Source organism: Typopeltis vanoorti, chromosome 21, assembly GCF_054136105.1.
Source record: "Typopeltis vanoorti isolate ZY-2024b chromosome 21, IOZ_Tvanoo_1.0, whole genome shotgun sequence".
NCBI classification, from domain to species: domain Eukaryota; kingdom Metazoa; phylum Arthropoda; class Arachnida; order Uropygi; family Thelyphonidae; genus Typopeltis; species Typopeltis vanoorti.
The window spans coordinates 97,974,169-97,997,284 of record NC_143569.1 but is presented as its reverse complement, the minus strand read 5'-3'; the positions used below and the strand labels follow the sequence as shown (position 1 = coordinate 97,997,284).

Sequence of the window (23,116 nt, the reverse complement as noted above, 5' to 3'; positions counted from 1 at the left end):
GGTGTGCCGCAGGGTTCTGTTTTTGGACCACTACTTTTCAATTTGTTCATTAACGATATAGGAAAGGATCTGAGAGGAAGTGTTCACTTGTTTACTGATGATGCAAAGTTGGGTAGAGCAATTGTGAGTACCAGGATGTCAAAATTTTGCAGAATGATTTGGATAGTTTGGAGAACTGGCCAAGAGAAAATGGATGTCAATTTAATGTGGCAAAGTGTAAGGTTATGCATTTGGGAGTGAAAAGATTAGCAGCAGTATATCACACTGGTGGAACTGTACTCCAGGAGATTGATGAGGCCAGGGATTTAGGAGTGTTGGTGGATAGGGAGTTGAAGTTTAGTGGGCACATTGCAAAAGTGGTTAAATCAGCTCACCAAATCACTTGGTTGCTTAAAAATACTTTCACAAGCAGAGACAAACAAGTTATTGTTCCACTATATCGAGCCTTGATAAGACCCCATCTAGACTACTGTGCTCAGATATGGGTGCCAGGGTTTCTTCTTGATGCAGAGGAGGTGGACAGTATCCAGAGATGAGTGACGAAGATGATAGCAGGTCTTTGCGGAATGAACCTTATGAGAACAGGTTGAAGATTTGTGGGTTGCAAAAATTGGTTGATAGGCGGAAAACAGGTGATATGATTGACACATTCAAATTACTGAAGGGTTTCTATAGGATAAATCCAGAAGATATTTTTGAGAATAGGACTGGTGGTGGGAGGACTAAGGGCCATACATGGAAGCTGGGCAAGAATGTGGTTAGCAGGGGTGTTAGAGCTAGGTTTTTTACTTGGAGAGTGGTGAATGAGTGGAATACGCTGCCGGAGTCTGTTGTGGGTGCTATGACCGTGAATGAGTTCAAGGCGAGGTATGATAGATACTGTGTGAATGTCGAATAGTTGTTCTTGACATGATGTTAGGGCCTCCCTCGATGAGTCTGTCGACTCCTTGGAATTGCCCGAAATAATAAGAATAAGAATAATATAGCAACATCCGACTAAGTATATCCTCTTGAATCTCTACCATGTATTATTTTTATTATTCAGGCCTCCATGGAGTCAAAAGGCTCATCGTGGAAGGTCCTTTCCAAGAAACACAAGTATATCAAGACTCATCGAGGGAGGTCCCTCCTAGGAAACACAAAGTCTATCATACCACTCCTTAAACACATTGACCGTTCTCGCTCTCACCACTGTATCAGGCAATGCATTCCATGGTTCTACCACCCCTCCATGCAAAGAAACCACTCCTCACCCTCTTTCTCACAGTTTCCTTTTGTAACTTCCAGGGATAACTGCTTGTCATGATTCCTTCCCGCTAATCAACCAAGTGTCAACCCTGTAACCACCTTTCAACAGTTTAAAGTTTCAATCATATCATCTCTCCTTTTTCTATCCACCAAACTCTGCAGTCCATATTCCCTCAGCTGATCCTCATAACTGACATTGTACAGTCCTGAAACCATCTTTGTTATCTGCCTCTGTACCCTTTCCACAGTTAATTTATCCCCTTCAAATCCTGGGGATTCCAACCACCAGACCAGATCTGAGAACAATAGTCTAAGTGTGGTCTGATCAGAGTCTTATACAACAGAATGATAACCCTTTTATCTCTGCAGGTCAGTGTCCTTCTCATTATTGCAGCAATCCTCTGTGTTACCTTCACTACCTTTGCAATATGTCTGCTAAATTTCAGGTTGCTATCAAACATCAACTGCCAGATCTCTTGTCTCCATTACTTCCTTTAGTTTAACTCCTCCCATAGAGTATGCATTGTTCCCATCGATGTGTCCCTAACCTCAAGACCTTACATTTTGCTGCATTAATCTGACACCCCCCATCCATTTGCTTATCTATCTAGCTTATTCAAATCCTCTTGCAGGGCTACCACATCTGCACTATTACTAATAACCCATTCCAGCTTCGTATCATCCGCAAACAAGTGAATATCCCCTTGCAATCCACGGACAATGTCATTGATATAAAGATTAAACATTATTTGTCCCAGTACTGAGCCGTGTGGGACCCCATTTGTAACCTTCTGCCTCTTTGATATTGTTCTACCATACACAACTCTCTGATACCTATTGGACAGCGAATCCTGAATCCAGTTGACCAATCTGACATCCAGACCCATGTGCTGCAACTTGAATATCAGCTTATCATGTGGCACCCTGTCAAATTCCTTTGCTAAGCATAGGAAAATGGCAGTATATACCTTTCCCTCATCTAATGTTCTTGTAACTTTATTATAAAAGGCTAGCATATTGTTAAAACAAGAGTGCACCTTCACAAATCTATGTTGACTCTCACAGATAACATTACCCTCATCTGCCCAATGCTGTATACGGTCCCTCACTACTTTCTCCAAGATCTTACTAACTACTGATGACACACAAACTGGACTATAATTAGACACTTCAAGTCTGCTCCCACCCTTATGCAATGGCACTATCTTCCATTCCTTCCATTCCATGGGTACCTTTCCTGCAGCCAGATTTTCATTGAAAAGCCAGGTCAAAGGCACTGTCAGTTCCCTAGCACATTCTCTCAAAACTCGTGGTGAAATACCATCCAGTCCCACAGCTTTACTGACATCCAGAGTACTCAGTATTTGGAACACACTCTCTCCCCTGCACCTCTAAACCTCGAACCTGCCTAATCCCTCTAGTATTCAAATTGACTCCTCAGGATAAAATACTCTAATAAAGTATTCATTGTACAATTCCACTATGTCCTCTGCATCAGTCACTCTAGTCCCATTTTTATCCTACAGTGTCATTCTTCCACAGTCATTTCTCCTCCTACTGGCCACATAACTAAAAAATTCCCTAGGATTTGCCTTGGATCTAAGGACCAATCTTTTCTCATATTCCAGTTTCGCCTTCCTTACCAAACTAGTCACTCTTCTGGCCTGTGTCTTATATTCTTTATGCATCTTCTCTTCACCTGTCTCATTCACCTGTCTCTTCCATAGCCCCTTTTTTGCATGCAGTTCCTGTTTAATATTTTTTTGTCATCCACTTTACTCCAAATTGTGTCCTCTTCTTCACTCATGGAATACAGCTTACCATTACTATTAACAAATATTCCTTCACAATTTCCCAAGCACTAATGATATCCTGGCTTTCCAATTTTTCACTCCACAAAACTTCTCCAAGTTGATCTCTATGACTATTATATTCACCTGCTTTATAATTCCACATGCGTTCTTGTCTCTCTGATACTCCTGCATGTCTATTCATTTTCCAAGTAAAAAAACACATGGTCACTCTCTCCAACTGGTGGGAGAGATGTCAACTCAGTTATTATCAACTCTTCTGATGCTATAACCAAATCCAAAATTTTTGAACCTCTTGTTCCCTCTGTTACATGTTGCCTAAGACATTTGTCCCTCAAGAATTCTAGAAATTCCATTCCCCTATTGTTACATGCATGTTCCTCTCTCCAATTTATACTACTGAAGTTAAAATCTCCCATAACAATCATTCTTCTTGCACTTGCCAAACTTAGCTGTCTAAACATCTCCTGGTCCCCATCCTCTGTGCTCCTGGGTCTGTAGCAACACCCCACTAAATATCCTGTCTTGCCTACCTCTAGCTCACACCATACGCTCTCAAAATCATTTGTCTCACTTCCTTCCAAATTCTCCACTCTTAGAGGACATAGGTCATCACTTATCATAAGCAGCACCTCACCACCACGCTTTCCCCTCCTATCCTGACAAAAAATGCTATACCCAGCGACTTCTATTCCTGTTTTTATATCCTCTTCTGTCAACCACGTCTCAGTGATCGCAATAATTTTTGGCCAGGCTGATTCTATCAGTTCCACCAGTTCCTCTCCCTTATTCCGAATACTCCTGGCATTAGTATAAAGCATAAAAATGCCATTGTTTCTATACCCAGCATTATCCCCTCTAGAATACACTAAGCTGCATTACCTGATGTCGTTCCCCTTCTTCCAAGTACCCATTCCCACAAGAGGCTACCCCTGCTACCATCCACACTGGGACACACTGACTCATTCAGAACAGCAATCTCTTCAGATGCGTACGTCCTTCCTCATTCAAATGTAAGCGTCTCTCGCATACAATTCCTCTCTGTTCTCAAACGCGCTCCAAGCATCAACATATTCCAATCCTCTCTTCTGACACATTCTCGCTATTATGCCATTCAATATCACCGCTCTTCAGCTCAGCTCGTCACTATCATACCTAGGCAACACATACACTACTTTCCTCTCTGTGTCTTCTTTCGTACACCCTCAAGAAAGAATCTCATATCTCTCGCTGCCCTACTTACATTACCACTCAAGTCATTTGTTCCTACCATCACAATTATCTCATCCACTCTTTCACCTCTCTTAATTGCCATAGCCACACTTTCTATCATTCCTCCTGGCAAACACTCTTCACGCATCCTATCTTGAACACCATGGATCATTGAACATAACTCTTTTTCTATCATCAATAGCATCTGCTCCCTTTTTACCCTTTCTGTCTTTACAAAAATATTATAACCTTCCATCTCTTCTCCTATCAGTATGTCATCCTCATCCAACCATGCCCCACTTATTCCAACAATTTTTGGATGAACAAACTCAATCAATGCAACCTGTTATAAGCAATTTCTTCTACTTCTATCATCTTCATATACAAACATAACTGCTCACTCTTGGATCTATTACAAGTTTGACTGATACCACTTATTGCATGTCACTTCTCCATACTTTTCTTCAGCTATTCTTTTTTTCTCCTTACTCATACTAGAACCTTCTTCAAATCCAGCTGTTTTCCCTGGATCCTAGGTCGTCCCTTTCCCTTTATGTCTACACCTCTACTGACATTCTCTTGGAGCATCAGCCTTTCTCACACTGTGTTTTCTTGTACATCCCGAGTATTCCTATTTCCCTGTTTGTCTTATGAAGTAGTGGGTAGCAAGTGTGCAGAGAATGACAGAACAAGTGTGCAAGACTCGATCAGATTCATTCTCATTACTCTCCCTTCCAGCAGTAGCAGCCTCTCCTAATGACTCACACCAAAAGCATTCAAATGCAGTCCATTACTCTTCTACAGTTCAATTCTTCCTTCAAACTCATTCCATACAAATCTGCACTCCTTTCTCCTCACACATTTCTCCTAACATTTCATCCACAATCTTTGCTCTCTATCTCATCTCATCGCTATTATTCCTGGGCAACACACTGACTATCTTTCCTATTAACTATTATCATTTATCCTTCTTAACAACCTCCTGATATCCAATCATGTTTTTCTTGTGCCCAGTCAAGTCATTTGTCCCTATTACCACTACCAACTGTTTTGCTCGCTTACTCCTCATATCCAGTGCCTCAATCACTGTATTTATTTTATTTCCATGAAAACAAACCTTATGTATCTTCTTGTTTACTACCCTCTAATAATCGAATCTCCATACATTGCCAATCATGGATCTTTTGTTACCTTTTTCATACCGACATCATTCGTTTTCTTCTTCACTTTTCTCTTCCATACATATCTACAGTTCTCTTCATTTCACTCTGCATCTGTATCATCTTTTGCCTCATCTTCATCGACTCAACTTTCAAATCATGTATCATTTATTCACTATCATTCACTTTCTATTTTAATGACCAGTCACACAAGGTTGTTTGCTGTCAATGCTGCTCATCACCTTACCATTAATTGCCCTCTGTTTTTCAACTTCTTCTACATTCGTATCACTTTCATCATTCTTACTGCCATCGATTTTTTTGTTCAGAAGATTGCTTGTTTGCTTTTTCAAAACTTTTTTACTACTGTTTTGCTGCTCTTTTGCAGTTTCCCTCTTTGCTCTCAGGTGTCCACCCATCCTTCTCATGGTATTCTCGTTACTATCACCTTCAGTTAGCAATCAATATGTGACAGTCCATCGAGTCCACATTCAGATCACACTTCGCATATACCATCTTTCCATCTGCCTTAAATATCCATAATTTACCAATATAATGTAACAAATACATAGAACACACCTCACATTTCACAAAATGACTAAAATCAAAATGAAACTCTTGTAAAGACAAAGAAATACATATACATATTAAATATAAACACACACTTATTTACAATTAGCTAGTCATAAAAACCTATCTGAACAGGAAGCCTTCTTAACACAAACCTTCCAGCGAAATCCCACCTGTCTGATGACTTATCCTTTAATATATAGGTGTTTTCAACAAAAAAAGAAAAAAAAATTAAAGCGAATAATAAAAATTCATTATCATTTTTGTAAAGTTATATGAAGTAATTTCATTTTTCAATTTTCATTTATACTAACTTTTCCATAGTGTGGATATGAGGTGAACTATGAACATCTTTTCCTCCATACCCTACAAGAGTGTATACAATGCTTCTGTAGTCTCTGCTTCGGAACGTAATTTCAAGGGCATCTACAATGCTTTCTAAGCCTTTTGCAATTTTACTGTTCTTACTAGAGAGCATTGATGACTGTTGATCAACAATTATTACAACTTCTAACTCGGGTTCGATTTGTGACTTTTGAGACCTTCTAATTCCTGCAACATATTTAAATTAAAGTTACTAAATTTTTTAAAATGTTTAATAAACTATATTTTAAACTTATAATGGGTAGAATCTGAATTGATCTGTATCACCAATCAAATTGTTGTTTAAATGATATCTTGTTTTGACTGTGTATCAGTTATGTGAATAAATAAATAAAAATAATAAATTATGATAATTATTATTATTATTAGCAGTAGTAGTCATAGTAGTAGTAATAGATAGATATCAGTGAAACTTGGCTAACAGCAGATGATGTAGCTACAGGGATAGAATGTAAAGGGTTTAGTATATTCAGGGAAGACAGGATGGGAGAGGGGTACTGCTGATGATAATGGATAAAATTCAGCCAAAAAGAATAAGAGATAGGCAAGAGAGTATTCATTTGAAGCAGTCTGGTGAGAGATTAAGGCCAATAAGACAAAATATACAGTTTGTTGTTGAAACTTTATTTTTCACTTGGTTATACTATAATAAATTTAGTTTAATCTTTTATCCAAGTGTGAGCAAACAAAGTTTGCGCCTGAAAATATCTTCAGGACTGAGGTAAGGTAGTACAACACCAGGCAACTCGCAGCAAAGGTGGATCAAGCTCTTAACTCCTTGTCTCAGTATCTCCACTCTGGGCCTGGCTCCCACTGACGAGACCTCAATAAAGGTCGAAACCGGTATGGATAGTGGCCCTTCCCTTAATGCATAGCAGTATACATGTTTGCAAGGAGATGCATTAAGGGAAGGGCCACTTCCCTTAATGCATTAAGGGAAGTGGCCCTTCCCTTAATGCATTAGCCTTAATGCATTAAGGGAAGGGCCTTAATGCATAGCCTTATACGGCTATGCATTAAGGGAAGGGCCCTTCCCTTAATGCATAGTAGTATACATGTTTGCAAGGAGATGCATTAAGGGAAGGGCCACTACCCATACCGGTTTCGACCTTTATTGAGGTCTCGTCAGTGGGAGCCAGGCCCAGAGTGGAGATACTAAGGCAGAAGCAATATGAGAGGTCATTCTTACCTATAGGAGTTGCCAAAAGGTGTGCCACCTTATTATTAAATTACTCGGAGATACTGAGACAAGGAGTTGAGAGCTTGATCCACCTTTGCTGCGAGTTTCCCAGTGTTGTACTACCTTACCTCAGTGCTGAAGATATTTTCAGGTGCAAACTTTGTTTGCTCACACTTGGATAAAGGATTAAACTAAATTTATTATAGTCTAACCAAGTGAAAAATAAACTTTCAACATCTTTCTCTAAATCCAGAGTAATTTAATAATAAGGTAGCACACCTTTTGGCAACTGCTATAGGTAAGGATGACCTCTCCCATTGCTTCATTCTGCCTTAGTATCTTCGCTCTGGGCATGGCTCCCACTGATGAGACCTCAATAAAGGTCGAAACCGGTATAGGTAGTGGCCCTTCCTTTAATGCATAGTAGTATACATGTCCACAAGGAAATGTGCTGTGCATTATGGGAGATACTGAGATAAGGAGTTGCGAGCTTGATCCACCTTTGCTGCGAGTTGCCTGGTGTTGTACTACCTTACCTCAGTCCTGAAGATATTTTCAGGTGCAAACTTTGTTTGCTCACACTTGGATAAAGGATTAAACTAAATTTATTACAGTTGGTTGTTGCTATAGGCCAGAGAGTTTCACGGATGATCTGAAAGACATGCATCGGCAAATTAGTAGGCAAATGACTATAGGTCGAGTGATTATTATGGGGGACTTCAACTATGGTGATATTGACCTGAAGAAAGAAAGATCCCATGGCAGGAAGGAAATGGAATTTATACACCTACTAAGAGATAATTACTTGAGGCAGCATGTGATGGAGGGACTAGGGGTGTGAGAGTATTGGACCTGGTCATAGGATCAGAGGAACTATCCATAACCAAGGTGACCACATTGCCTCCGATTGGTGAAAAGGGACCATGCAGTCTTGACTTGGGAGATTGTAAAACATGATGAATATTCTGTCAAGAACGGATATATGTGGAACTAAAATGCAGGTGATTATGACAAGCTTAGAAAGAAGCTTAAATCTGTGCCATGGCATAAAACACTGCATGGATAAGAATGTTAGTAGTGCATGGGAGACTACTTAAAGGTCATCTAGAGGAAGCAATATTAAATTGTATACTTAAGGAAAGGAGAGTTAATCAGGTAGGAGTTGATGGATGAGTAATATCATTAAGCATGAGCTGCAGAAGAAGAAAATGCTGTGGAGGGGTATATAAAGAGAAAGGTGACCAGCAAACTCATGAACAGTACAAGGCTCAGGTAACAAAGGTGATCAGCATGGCAAGGAAGGTAAAATCAGATTATGAGAAGAATCTAGCTGAGCAGGCCAAAGGAAATCCCAAAGAGTTCTTTCATTATGTGGCAAGTAAGAGGAAGAATGAGGTGACAAAAGCAAATAAAATGGTTGAGTTACTGAGTGACCACTTTGCAAGGATATATAATCCTAGTGAGGATACTGCTGTAACATATGTGACAGACACTAATGTGGGAACGGAGGTGGATGAATTGGAGGCTCTTAGGATATTGCGGTATCTCAATGTAAATACAGCTGTGGGATTAGATGAGATATCAACTAGGGTTTTGCAAGAATGTGCAAGAAATTGGAAATGCCTCTGACTAGACTCTTTAATTTAATCTCAGATCTGGTAGAGTTCCAAGGGAGTGGAAAGAGGGCAAAATAATTTCCTTGCATAAGGGAGATTTTAAGAATGCAGTAGCAAATTACAGACCAATCAGTATCTCAGGCATGGTAGTAAAAGTACCAGAATAATTAGTCAAAATCAGAATTCAAGAATTGGTGAATAAAAAATATGATACTGTATGAATGGCAACATGGCTTTGTGAACGATCGATCATGAGTTAGTTATTTACGTTTTTTATAATAGAGTAACAGCAGAGTTGGATAAAGGAAATGGCTACACAATGATTCTGCTGGATTTTGCAAAGGCATATGACAGAATACCACATGAACTCTGATATGCAAATTAGAACAAATGGGGATGGATGTGGCACATGTTAAGTGGATATTGATGAACCTGGCTGGCTGAGTGGTTAGTGTTTCGCTCTACAACCGAAAGGCTGTGGGTTCGAATCCCGCAATGGGCACGGATGTTTGTGATTGTCTTTGGAAATACTAGTGATGGTTGGCGGTAGATAGCATTGGTGTAGTTGTGGTCAGTTGGTGGATTGAGTTGTGGAGACAGTTGTAGATCGGGTGTCCTCCCTCGATGAGTCTTGGGACTCCCTAGAAGTGTGAAATAATAAAATAATAATAATATCAAAAAGAGGTACATGGAGCAGCAGAATTGAGTCAAAAACAATGACTAGTGGTGTACTGCAAGGTTCGGTGTTGGGACCATTGCTGTTTAATTTGCAGATAAATGATATAGAAAATAACCTGAAAGGAAATATTCAGTTGTTTGCTGATAATGCAAAATTAGGTAGGATAATAGTTAATCATGGGGATGTGGAGAGCTTGCAGGACAATGACATTGATGGTACTGTACTCCAGGAAATAGTGAAGATAGAGATTTAGGGGTGGTGGTGGAGAGAGTTAGAGTTTGGAGGACATATTGCTAAGGTAGCCCAAAAGTTTATGTGGCTATTGAAGAATACATTAACAAGTAGAGATAAGGGAGTTGTTATTCTTCTTTATAAGGCCTTGACATGTCAATATCTGGATTACTGTGCTAAGTCTGAGAAAGCAGTGGAGAAGATTCGGAGGCAAGTAACGGAGATGGTGAGTCATCTGTGGAATGTTCCCTGTGAAGATAGATTGAGGGTGTGTGGATTGCAGAAGTTGGTTGTTAGAAGAAAAAGATGGGATATGATAGAAACTTTTAAGTTGCTTAAAAATTTAAGAAGATTGATGTAAACGAAATTTTTCAGCACTTAGCTAGAGTGACTAGAACAAGGGGTCATCCCTATAAGTTGAATAAAGCTGTGGTTAGCATTGGTGTGAGGACTAGATTTTTTGCTTGGAGAGTTGTGAATGAGTGGAATGGGTTGCCAGAGTTAGTGGTAACTGCTTTGTCTAGTAATGGGGTCAAGGAGAGGTATGACAGATTTTGTGAATAGCTTGGGTCTCCCACAATGAGTCTTTGGATTCCTTGGTGATGCCTATACAATAATTTTTTTTTTTTAATACAGAATGTAATGTTGCAGTAATAGATATAATAGATAATAATCTAATAGTAATAGATAGTATTAGTAATACATGTGTGTGTGTGTGTGTGTGTAAAAGAACATTGGAACCATACTATGACTATCTAATGTTTCAAGCCAGGAAGATGAAAGAGGAAAAAAAAACTATAAATTCCTGTGGACTAAAGACTCTCAGATATTTAAAAAAAAGAAGATTGGGGTTAAGTATATGTAATTTCATCTGCTTCTGATCTAACCAGCTGCCAGAATAACTTGGTAATCCTCCCCCATAATAATAATAACATAATTCAATAATGTATCTTAAGCACTGTTATGGCCAACAAAAACCCAGGTGAACGCATTGACTTTAGTGATCAGAAATCACTAAAATCAATCAATGTTTATGAGACACTGAACACTTGGAATGACAATCTACATCCAAGCCCAGAACTCACTATTGTACATACCAACATAAGAGCTGTAAAGAAACACGGGCTCACCATTATAGCATTGCTTAACAACATACTGAATAATGCAAACGTACTAATTCTAACAGAAATGTCTATAAATGATACAGAGGTGTATGCATACAGTATTACCAATTTTCATTGCTACATCTGGTATAGAAAACACAGAAGAGGGTGTGGCATTATGACCTGTTGAATTATTGCTAAAGTTCCAACTAACTTTGAACATGCCAAAACACTAGTGTTACTAGTCAGTGTTAATAGAACAACAAAATACAAATACGTTATTAACACAATATATATAGACCTTGGGACAAAAATGCAATTTTCTCGAAGAACTAGAACCCTGGATTAACGGTATCACTGCTCGCACAGCAGACCACCTTATTCTAATAGGAGATATCAATATGCTAGATTCTACTTTGCCACCACAAGTACTTGGTGTAGTTGTGGTCAGTTGGTGGATTGAGTTGTGGAGACAGTTGTAGATCGGGTATCCTCCCTCGATGAGTCTTGGGACTCCCTAGAGGTGTGAAATAATAAAATAATAATAATATCAAAAAGAGGTATATGGAGCAGCAGAATTGAGTCAAAAACAGATGACTAGTGGTGTACTGCAAGGTTCGGTGTTGGGACCATTGCTGTTTAATTTGCAGATAAATGATATACTGGATACACTCTGCTAGTATAACATTAACATGGTTATGTTCTCCAACAAGAGAGGAAATACTGAGAAACATGCTTACGAAATCATGCATCGACTACATCAACATAAGAGTGCCTACAAATTCGTACACATCAATAATAATAATAACAACAACAGAACATTACATAATAGTTAGCACTTTCCACAATAAAAGTGTCAACTGCTCCAAAAACACTAGCAATGAAACTTTACATTGCAAACCAGACTCAACCATCAGAATAAAAAAAAGTTCACAGACCATCTAATAAAAAACATAGATTGGAACAGTTTACTTAGTTTTGATGTCCAATAACTTTATATGAAAACTTTATCTTCCATTTTACAGAAATATACAAAATGTCAACAAAGCAGTTTAAAAAGTTCAAAGAAAGTGACATCTGGTTCAGGAATTACCTGGCAGACAGAATTCAGCTAACAAAATTGGTGCCAAACATAGTACAGGTATTCAAACCAAACATGGAGTCCCTCAATGGCCTCACATAAAATTAGAAAAATCAAATATTAAAACAAAATCATTAATGCAATTGCCCTCCAAATCCTCCATTTTCTGAGAGGGCATAACTCATCACTTATCACAATTAGTACTCCACCACTACATTTGCCTTTCCTATTCTCCCAAGTGACTACTCCCATAAAAGGCCATCCCTGCTACCATCCATTCTGATAATTCTTTTTTCTTGTATTAACACACTGGCTTGTTTGGAAACAACATTCTCTCCAGATGCTTAACTCCTTTGTCATTCAAATGCAAGCTGTCTCTCGCATAGTTCCTTTCTGTCCTCAAATGACCTAAGCATCAACTAGTGAAATCACTAGTGGTAGTAGTCAGCAATAGATGGCATTGGTGTTAGATGATGAAGGTTGGTGGAGTAGTGAGATGAAGAGTAGATGCCCTCCCTTGATGAGTCTTGGGATTCCCTGAAGGTGTGATATGTGATATAATAGTAATTCAAGCCTCTCTTTTGACACATTCTGGCTATTATACGATTCATTACTAATGCTCTTCTCCACACCTCTGCATTATCGTACCTGGGCAACACGCTATCTTCCCTCTCTCAGTCTTTTTGTACAATCTCAAGCATGAACTGCAGATATAGTGCCACCTAATTCACACTGCCTCTCAATAATAAATTAAGTTTAATCCTTTATCCAAGTGTAAGCAAACAAAGTTTGCACCTGAAGTATCTTCAGGACTGAGGCAACTTGTAGTAAAGGTGGACCAAGCTCTCATCACTCCTTGTCTCAGTATCTCCCATAACGCAAAGCACATCTCCTTGTGGACATGTATAATACTATGCATTAAGGGAAGGGCCACTACTCAGACTGGTTTCGATCTTTATTGAGGTCTCGTCAGTGGGAGCAGACCCAGAAGTGACGATACTAAGGCAGAAGCAATGGAGAGGTCATATTTACCTATACAAGTTGTCAAAAGGTGTACCACCTTATTATTAAATTACTCTATGGGAGATACTGAGATGAGGAGTGATGAGAGCTTGGTCCACCTTTACTATGGGTTGCCTCAGTCCTGAAGATACTTCAGGCGCAAACTTTGTTTGCTTACACTTGGATAAAGGATTAAACTAAATTTATTATAGTCTAACCAAGTGGAAAATAAACTTCCAACTGTCTATCAAGTCGTTCAAGCCCACCATTACAATTATCTTATCCACCTTTTCATCTTGCTTGTTTAATTGTCATAGTGTCACACTGTCTATTGTTCCTCCAGGTAAACACTCCTCTAGCATTCTATCTTATACACCATGGTTATTTGAGTTCTCCATACATCACACCTCTTACCACTCTGCTTCTTTCTTGCTCACCTACATCTCTCTCTCCTGTAACAATTTCTTTCTTTCTTTGTTCCCTCCACTTACATGACATCCTGTGATCTCTCCATCCCTGGTTCCTGCACTGTGTTGCCTTCCTCTAATTCTTTCTTTTTCACTGGTTTTCCTATTTTCTAACCTTCTATCATTCCCAATAAGTCTTTCTCATTCCTACTCTGATTTATTCCCATAAGTCTCTCTCTCATTACTACTCTGATTTGCTTTGCATTCATTCATTGTTTTCAGTCTTCTAATGTCTTCTTTCATGCTTCTCAACTTGTTCCTGATATATTCCACTTCTTTCAGTGCACCTCTCTCTCTCTCTCTCTCTATGCAAGCTACCCATTCTTGCTTTACATTCATCCTCCCAATCAACACCATCTTTTAGAACTTCATGTTTTCAAACCTATTACGCTCCCTACTTTTATATTTTAACCCAGCCATGCTTAGTGAAAACTTGACATGTCAGTCCCAAGCCCGGATAAATGGGGAGGGTTGAGTGCAGGGCTAGCAACCCAGTCTCAGAAAAAAAATCTTTGTTATGCAAACTGAAACCTTCCAAAATGAAATGTGATACCTGATGAAGAAAATAGAACACAAACCAAATAAAAGCAGAAGCAAAAAACAGAGTCCAGTGGAAAATGGTGGTGGAAGACCTATGCTCCCAGGTGGAGTGAAGAGAATTAAGTAAAAAGTAAAAAACTTTTATATTTTCATTCACATTCTGCTCGTTTCCTCACCCTCAATCATGCTACTCATCTCTCTTGGTCAGTATTCACCTGTTTCTGATGTAACGCTGTCAAAGTCCATTATGCTAATTTCTAAATCATCGTTCCTCCCATTTTTTAAATTTTCTGCAGAAATGCGCTCCCCAATCTCGCGCCTGTCATATCTAACTGACAGAATGGTATGTGCCCCGCAAACACTACATACCACAAACTCCCACAGTATGCTGTTCATAATCTTTAAATGGGGACAAACTTGCTGATAAGTCATTGGGAAATAGTTGTGGCTGTTGCCATTGTTTAAATACTGCATGTAGAATATTAGAAAGTATAGTAAAATATTAAGTTTATGTACAAAATCCCCAGCTGCAAACCACCCACAGACTATATTTTCTATCTTGCTTAGATTCAATGTAATTTAAAATAAAAACTTTAAGGCAGATTTCTATTTCTATTATGTAACCTACCTTACACCTTTAACATTTATCTAATGGCATATTATAGACTTATCGGTAAATCATGAGCAGTGGTTTAGGTATTAGAAACATTGGTGAAGTGGACAATTCAGAAATGAGTAGCTTTTCAGGATAGGTCTTGCATTAGTAATTTATTCCCTTTCTGCAATATAGTGACATTTGAGTTGGATAAAAAAAAATGCATATATTTTGGTATTGTTGAACTTCATCATTACCACATAATATATGCATTTTTTTATCCAACTCAACTGTCACTATACTGCAGAAAAGGAGTAAATTACTAATGTAAGACTTACCCTGAAAAGCTATGCTGCCTATCCCATCATGTTAATGAACCACTGGTACATTAATGATACAGGAAATGATTTCATTTGGAATGTCTAACACTTGTTTGCTGATATTACTAAATTCTGTCCTAGTTGGCTGAGTGGTTAGCACATTCACTCTCCAACTAAGTTGTGGGTTTGAATCCTGCTACAGGCATGGATGTTTATGATTGTGTTTAGGTGGAGGATGAATTTCATCACCTGGTGTAAAACCACCACTCTACTTATTGGAAGCCTGAAGTAGCTTGAAAATGTTCCATGTTCCATGTTTCATAATTTGGAGACCCTGCTCTAGAGCAGGGTCTCCAGATTATGTAAAAAAACAATTTTAAAAAATATAAAAAAGATTTTATATATATATATATAAATATATATATATCTACTCTATATATATAAAAAGATAAGCCAAAATTTGAAACATTTTTATGTCACGTTTTTTGTCTCCGGCTTACCAGCCTAGAACTCGAGGGGTTGGGCGGCATAGGCGCCAGGGGAGCAGAGCCTCCCCCTAGTATGTATGTATATGTGTGTGTGTGTGTGTGTGTGTGTGTGTGTGTGTGTGTATATATATATATATATATATATGTAATACATTTTTTAACTTGGGGATATTGTATTAAAATTACTGACTGATATTGTATTAAAATTATTGATATAAAATTACTTGGTTATCCTAATATATATATATATATATATAAAATCAATAAAAATGGGGGGAAAAATCCTTAGTCTGTCCAAAGTAATAATGTATTTTTTTCTTTATTTCTTCTTTTTTTGCCTCTTTCCATCCACTGCTGGATATAGGCCTTCCCCTTAACTTTCCAGTTTTGGCTGTCTTTAGCTGATATCCACCATCTCATGTCAAGCCTTCATAGATCATCCCTTCATCTTCTTCTTCTTCTTTGGCAACCTTCCTTCTTTTGGTATCCACTCAGTGCTTAATTCTGTCTACCTTTCATCTGGAAGTCTACTAATATGGCTAGTCCATATTAGTAGACTTCCATATTACATGCTTTACAACACTTCACAATTTCTTCTGCTCCAGTCATCTCTATCTCTAATTAATAGTTTTATTGGAACATTCATTCACTAGACATATTAAAGCAAGTTTCAAGACTTACACATGTCACAAAAATTATATAGAATTTATTCAAAAACTCCAATATATTTCATCCGACATTATATGACGTCATCAGGGAGACAGACAATTAACTATATTCAAAAGATGAATCAAATAACGAGTCATAAATCATGCATATATTAGCTCATGCCTCGGTCATGGCTGAAGTATATGATATTACACTATTATAGTACAAAGGAACAATTGTAGTATGTTACATAGATTAAAAAATAAATAAATAATGGAGAGTGAATTTATATTAAGAGTGACTGACCTGCAGAGGGAGATAGATGAGTTAAAAAAGAGGAGGTGGAATGTCTAGTGAATGAGAGCAGAAGTATGAAAGATAAGATTAGGAGAATGGAAGAGATAAATGCAAGGCAAATCAGAGTAAGAGAGAGAGAGAATTTAAGGAGTATGAGTGAGAGGTATGGGGGTGCTAGAAGAGGAGAGAATGGAAACAGTAGAAGAGAGGGAATGAGAGAGAGGTATGGGAATGCTAGCAGACGAGAGGATGGAAACAGTAGGAGAGACGGAATGAGAGAGAGATATGGAAGTGCTAGAAGAGGAGAGAATGGAAACAGTAGGAGAGATGGAATGAGAGAGAGGTATGGGAATGCTAGAAGACGAGCGGATGGAAACAGTAGTAGGAGAGACAGAATGAGAGAGGGATATGGAAGTGTTAGAAGTGGAGAAAATGGAAACAGTAGGAGAGAGGGAATGAGAGAGATGTATGGGAGTGCTAGAAGAGGAGAGAATGGAAACAGTAGAAGAGAGAGGTATGGGAATGAAAGAAGAGAAGAGAATGGAAACAATAGGAGCGAGGGAATGGTAAGAGGTATAATGTATGGCGACTCAATGATCCGTGGTGTTCAAGATAGGATGCGTGAGGAGTGTTTGCCAGGAGGAACAATAGAAAGGGTGGCTATGGCAACTAAGAGAGGTGAAAGGGTGGATGAGATGTTGTGATGGTAGGAACGAATGACTTGAGTGGTAATGTAAGTCGGGCAGCGAGAGATATGAGATTTTTGCTTGAGACTGTACGGAAGAAGACAGAGAGAGGAAAAATAGTGTGCGTGTTGCCTAGGTATGATAATGATGAGCTGAGCAGAAGAGCGGTGATATTGAATGGCATAATAGCGAGAATGTGTGACAAGAGAGGACTGGTATATGTGGATGCTTGGAGTGCGTTTGAGGAAAGAGAGGAGTTGTATGCGAGAGACCGTTTACATTTGAATGAGGAAGGGCGTAGGCATCTGGAGAGATTGCTGTTCTGAACGAGTCAGTGTGTCCCAGGGAGGATGATAGCAGGGGTGGCCTCTTGTGGGAATGGATACTTGGGAGAAGGGAGACAATGTTAGGTAACACTGAGCCCAGTGGAGTCTAGAAGGGATAAGGCTGGGTATAGAAACAATGGCATTTATATGCTGTATACTAATGCCAGGAGTATCCGGAATAAGGGAGAGGAATTGGTGGCGCAGATAGCATCAGCCTGGCCAAAAATTATTGCAATCACTGAGACGTGGTTGACAGAAGAGGATATAAAAACAGGAATAGAAGTCGCTGGGTATAGCATTTTTCGTCAGGATAGGAGGGGAAAGCGTGGTGGTGAGGTGCTGCTTATGATAAGTGATGACCTATGTCCTCTAAGAGTGGAGAATTTGGAAGGAAGTGAGACAAATGATTTTGAGAGCGTATGGTGTGAGCTAGAGGTAGGCAAGACAGGATATTTAGTGGGGTGTTGCTACAGACCCAGGAGCACAGAGGATGGGGACCAGGAGATGTTTAGACAGCTAAGTTTGGCAAGTGCAAGAAGAATGATTGTTATGGGAGATTTTAACTTCAGTAGTATAAATTGGAGAGAGGAACATGCATGTAACAATAGGGGAATGGAATTTCTAGAATTCTTGAGGGACAAATGTCTTAGGCAACATGTAACAGAGGGAACAAGAGGTTCAAAAATTTTGGATTTGGTTATAGCATCAGAAGAGTTGATAATAACTGAGTTGACGTCTCTCCCACCAGTTGGAGAGAGTGACCATATGGTGTTGACATGGAAAATGAATAGACATGCAGGAGTATCAAAGAGACGGGAACTTATGTGGAATTATAAGGCAGGTGATTATAATAGTCTTAGACGTCAACTTCGGGAAGTTTCATGGAGGGAGGAATTGGACGGCCGGGATATCACCAGTGCGTGGGAAATTGTGAAAGAATATTTGTTATCAGCAATGGTAAGTTGTATACCACGAGTGAAGAAGAGGGCGCAATTTGGAGTAAAGTGGATGACAAACAACATTAAACAGGAACTGCATGCGAAAAAGAGGCTATGGAAGAGATATAAGGAGACAGGTGAAGAGAGGATGGGTGAAGAATATAAGACACAGGCCAGAAGAGTGACTCGTGTGGTAAGGAAAGCGAAACTGGAATATGAGAGGAGATTGGCCCTAAGATCCAAAGAAAATCCTAGGGAATTTTTTAGCTATGTGGCCAGTAGGAGGAGAAATGACTGTGGAAGAATGATATTGTGGGGTAAAAATGGGAATAGAGTGACTGATGCAGAGCACATAGTGGAATTGTTCAATGAACACTTTATTGGAGTATTTCATCCAGGAGTCAGTTTTAATGCTAGAGGGATAGGACTGGTACGAGGTCTGGAGGTACAGGAGGAGAGTGTGTTTCAGATACTGAGTACTCTGGATGTCAGTAAAGCTGTGGGACTGGATGGTATTTCGCCACGAGTTTTGAGAGAATGTGCTAGCGAATTGACAATACCTTTAACGTGGCTTTACAATGAAAGTCTGGCTTTGGCAAAGGTGCCCAGGGAATGGAAGGAAGGTAAGATAGTGCCATTGCATAAGGGTGGTAACAGACTGGAAGTGTCTAATTATAGGCCAGTCTGTGTGTCATCAGTAGTTGTTAAGATCTTGGAGAAAGTAGTGAGGGACCGTGTACAGCATTGGGCAGATGAGGGTAATGTTATCTGTGAGAATCAACATGGATTTGTGAAAGGACGCTCTTGTTTTAGCAATATGCTAGCCTTTTATAATAAAGTTACAAGAGCATTAGATGAGGGAAAGGCATATACTGCAATTTTCTTAGACTTGGCGAAGGCATTTGACAGGGTGCCACATGATAAGCTGATATTTAAGTTGCAGCACATGGGTCTGGATGTCAGATTGGTCAACTGGATTCAGGATTGGCTGTTTGATAGGTATCAGAGAGTTGTGTATGGTGGAGCAGTTTCCAGGAGGCAGAGGGTTACAAGTGGGGTCCCACAGGGCTCAGTACTAGGACCTATATTGTTTAACCTTTATATCAATGACATAGCCAGTGGATTGCAGGGGGATATTCAGTTGTTTGCGGATGATGCGAAGCTGGGAAGGATTATTAGTAATAGCGCAGATGTGGTAGCCCTGCAAGAGGATTTAAATAAGCTAGATAGATGGGCAAATGAGTGGGGGTGTCAGTTTAATACAGCAAAATGTAAGGTCTTGAGGTTTGGGAAACATCGATGGGATGCTGCATACTCTATGGGAGGAGTTATACTGGAGGAAGTAGGGGAGACAAGAGATCTGGGGTTGATGATTGATAGAAACCTGAAGTTTAGGGGACATATTGCAAAGGTGGTGAAGGTAACACAGAGGATTGCTGCTATTATGAGAAGGACACTGACCTGCAGAGATAAGAGGGTTATCATTCCGTTGTATAAGTCTCTGATCAGACCACACTTGGACTATTGTTCTCAGATTTGGTCCCCAGGATTTGAAGGGGATAAATTAACTGTGGAAAGGATACAAAGACGGATGACAAAGATGGTTTCAGGACTGTACAATGATAGTTATGAGGATCGGCTGAGAGAATGTGGACTGCAGAGTTTGGCGGATAGAAGAAGGAGAGGTGATATGATTGAGACTTTTAAACTGTTGAGAGGTGGTTACAGGGTTGACACTGGGGAGTTCTTTCGCTTGGTTGATCAGCGGGAAGGAGTGATGACAAGAGGCCATCCCTGGAAGTTACGAAAGGAAACTGTGAGCAAGAGGGTAAGGAGTGGTTTCTTTGTGTGGAGGGTGGTTGAGCCGTGGAATGCATTGCCTGATGGAGTGGTGGGAGCGAGAACGGTCAGTGACTTTAAAGAGTGGTATGATAGACTTTGTGTTTCTCAGGGGGGACCTCCCCTCGATGAGTCTTGACAGACTTTATGTCTTAGGAAGGACCTCCCTCGATGAGTCTTTTGACTCCTTGGAGGCCTGAATAATAGTAATAATAGTAATAATTTTTAATTAGTAATTCTTTTTATTTATTTTTAACTGTGTAATATCATATACTTCACTGCATCCAAGACATTAGCTAATCTTTTTTTTTCCTGCTTTCTCTATCAAGGTCATTTAGCATTTCCTTCTTCTTCTCCCGTATTCTTCTTCTCTACGTATTAGGCCCACTGGCCTCTTACAGGGCTAACTTGAGCCCTTCTATGTCGTACCAGTCTCGAGGATAAGGTGACTAGTCCTATGCCTCCTGGTATATCCTGTAGGTGTAGCTCATGTGTTCATGGGGCTCAGTTTGCCTGCTTGCTGGAGGAAAAACCCCAGATAAGCTGGGAAGAAAAATCCTGATGTCCACACCCAAGGCCAGCTAACTTGGCTATGTCTGAGAAAGATCCTCACGTTAGCGATGAGAATCGAGCCCAGGACACTTCTTTCCCAGGCATATGGTTGCAAAGCACATAGCCACTAGGCTAACTGCATCGCATTTCCTTAACTTCTTTATTTTTTATTTAGGGCCACTATGGGGTTCTAACCCACAGCTTATTATTTATAAACCTTTTGTAGGTGGAACCCACATAAAAAATAAATAATAAATAAATAAAACTGGGAGGACAATAATGAGTTAAGGTTTCCATGGCTTGGTATATCCATGTTTTTGTGTCTGTAAGTACTATATACATAATTTTTTGAGCAAGAAATTACTTACTATTATTATTATGTGCCAACTACAGGGAGTCAAAGGACTCATGATTGAGTCTGAAGAAGTACACAAAAATTCAAATTCAAAGTAATTATTAAATAAAGCAATTTCTTACTAAAAAAAAGTTGCAAGTGGTAGTCATTAGACACAAAAACATAGGAGGACAATAGTTAATAAAAGTGATTTGGAGATCCACGAGATGATTTAAATAGACAGGCAGTGTAGGCAAATGATAATGATCAGTAATTCAATATATGATGCCCTTCAGGATAAAAAGATTATAAGAAATTGATGAAGCTAGGGATTTTTGGTGATGGGAGATGAATTCAGGCACATATCACAAAAGTGGACAGAATAGATCATAGGATTATTTGGATGTTGCAGTACACTAGTTGGTTATGCCAGCCTGGTTGTCTGAGTAGTTAGCATACTTGTTTTCTAACTAATAGGCTGTGGGTTTGAATCCCATAGTGGATCCAGATGTTTGTGACTCTCTTTATGTGGGCAGTGAATTGCACTGCCTAGTGTAAGGCCACTGCCCCAATTATTCAGGATTTGAATAATTGGGGGCAGTTTTTGTGTCTGTAAGTGCCATATGAATGTACCACAGGAATGGTTTGAAAAAAAAGTTCCATGTTTAGTCTCTAGAAAATAGTTTCCAGATTATGAAAACATAAATAAAACTGCAAAAATAGAAAAAATCCTTAGCCCATCAATGGTACTAATGTACTGTGTAAGTTTACAATCTTTTGTGGATGAAAGTCAAATTAAAAAAAAAAAAGACAAGTGACAGAGAGAGCAATAAATAAGTTATTGTCACTATTTATAAGGCTTTGATATGATCACATCTAATGCATCATATGCAGAGATTTGGTCACATGGGTTTCTTAGGATTAGAGAAGTAGTGAAGAAGATTCAGGAAACAAAGATGATGGAATGCTCTTCATAAGGAATAGTCTGTGGAATGCTCCTTATTATAATAGACAAGATTACAAAATATGGCAAAGTGGAAAAAGCAGGGATATGATAGGTAAAGAAGGTGGCTTCATAGGAAAGATTCAGAGATTTAGAAAAAAAATTATCAATACTTGATAGGAGGAATTTTTGTACAAGTGTTGTTAGCAAAAGGAACAGAATTTTTTTAAAGAGTAGTGCTTTAGTGAATGATTGAAATGAGTGGTCAGAAGCAGATATGAGTGTTTTGTGAGCAAAAAAATGAGTTTAAGGAGTTTGCTGTTTTAACAGCAAATTTACCGGAACACCAGTTTATGATTTAACAGCTACTTATTCACCTATTAACAAATTGTCATCTCATTTTCCTCTCCTAAAGACAAACGCTCAAATTTATCTCTTCCTGGAGTTTATCAAATTCTGTGCAACTGTGATCCATCCTATTTTGGACAGACTTGACGTTCTCTTGAAAAAAGAATCCAAGAACATCAATCCTCCATTCTTCACAACAAACCTGAAAAGTCTGGATTAGGATTGAAACTGACCACAACATCCTTTGGTCCACGACTCGCCTCTTACATAGATCCAGTTATAGGTTTGAACATTTGTTCAAGGAAAGCGTGGAGGTCTTGTTCCATCGTCCCAACATGAATCGTAATGACTGTATATCTATATCAAAAATCTGGGAAAGTCTAATCAAGATTACTCATTAATTTATTATTTTTTTTTAATCATGGCTCTACTTCAAAATATTCCATTTCATACTTAGTGATATAACATCACGTGGCTTGTTCTATTTTAAACAATCTAGCTTGTATTTTTTATAATTG

General features: G+C 39.0%; 1 protein-coding gene across 1 annotated transcript in view; it reads right to left on the bottom strand.

Moving 5' to 3' along the window:
• The window catches only part of LOC150095133 (uncharacterized), a 489,238-nt gene that overhangs the window by 36,116 nt on the left and 430,006 nt on the right, over window positions 1–23,116 (bottom strand). Inside the window, exon 18 of the mRNA XM_090410959.1 lies at window positions 6,316–6,553. Within this exon, the coding sequence (XP_090267085.1) occupies window positions 6,316–6,553 (238 nt within the window). The remainder of the gene's footprint in view (window positions 1–6,315; window positions 6,554–23,116) is intronic.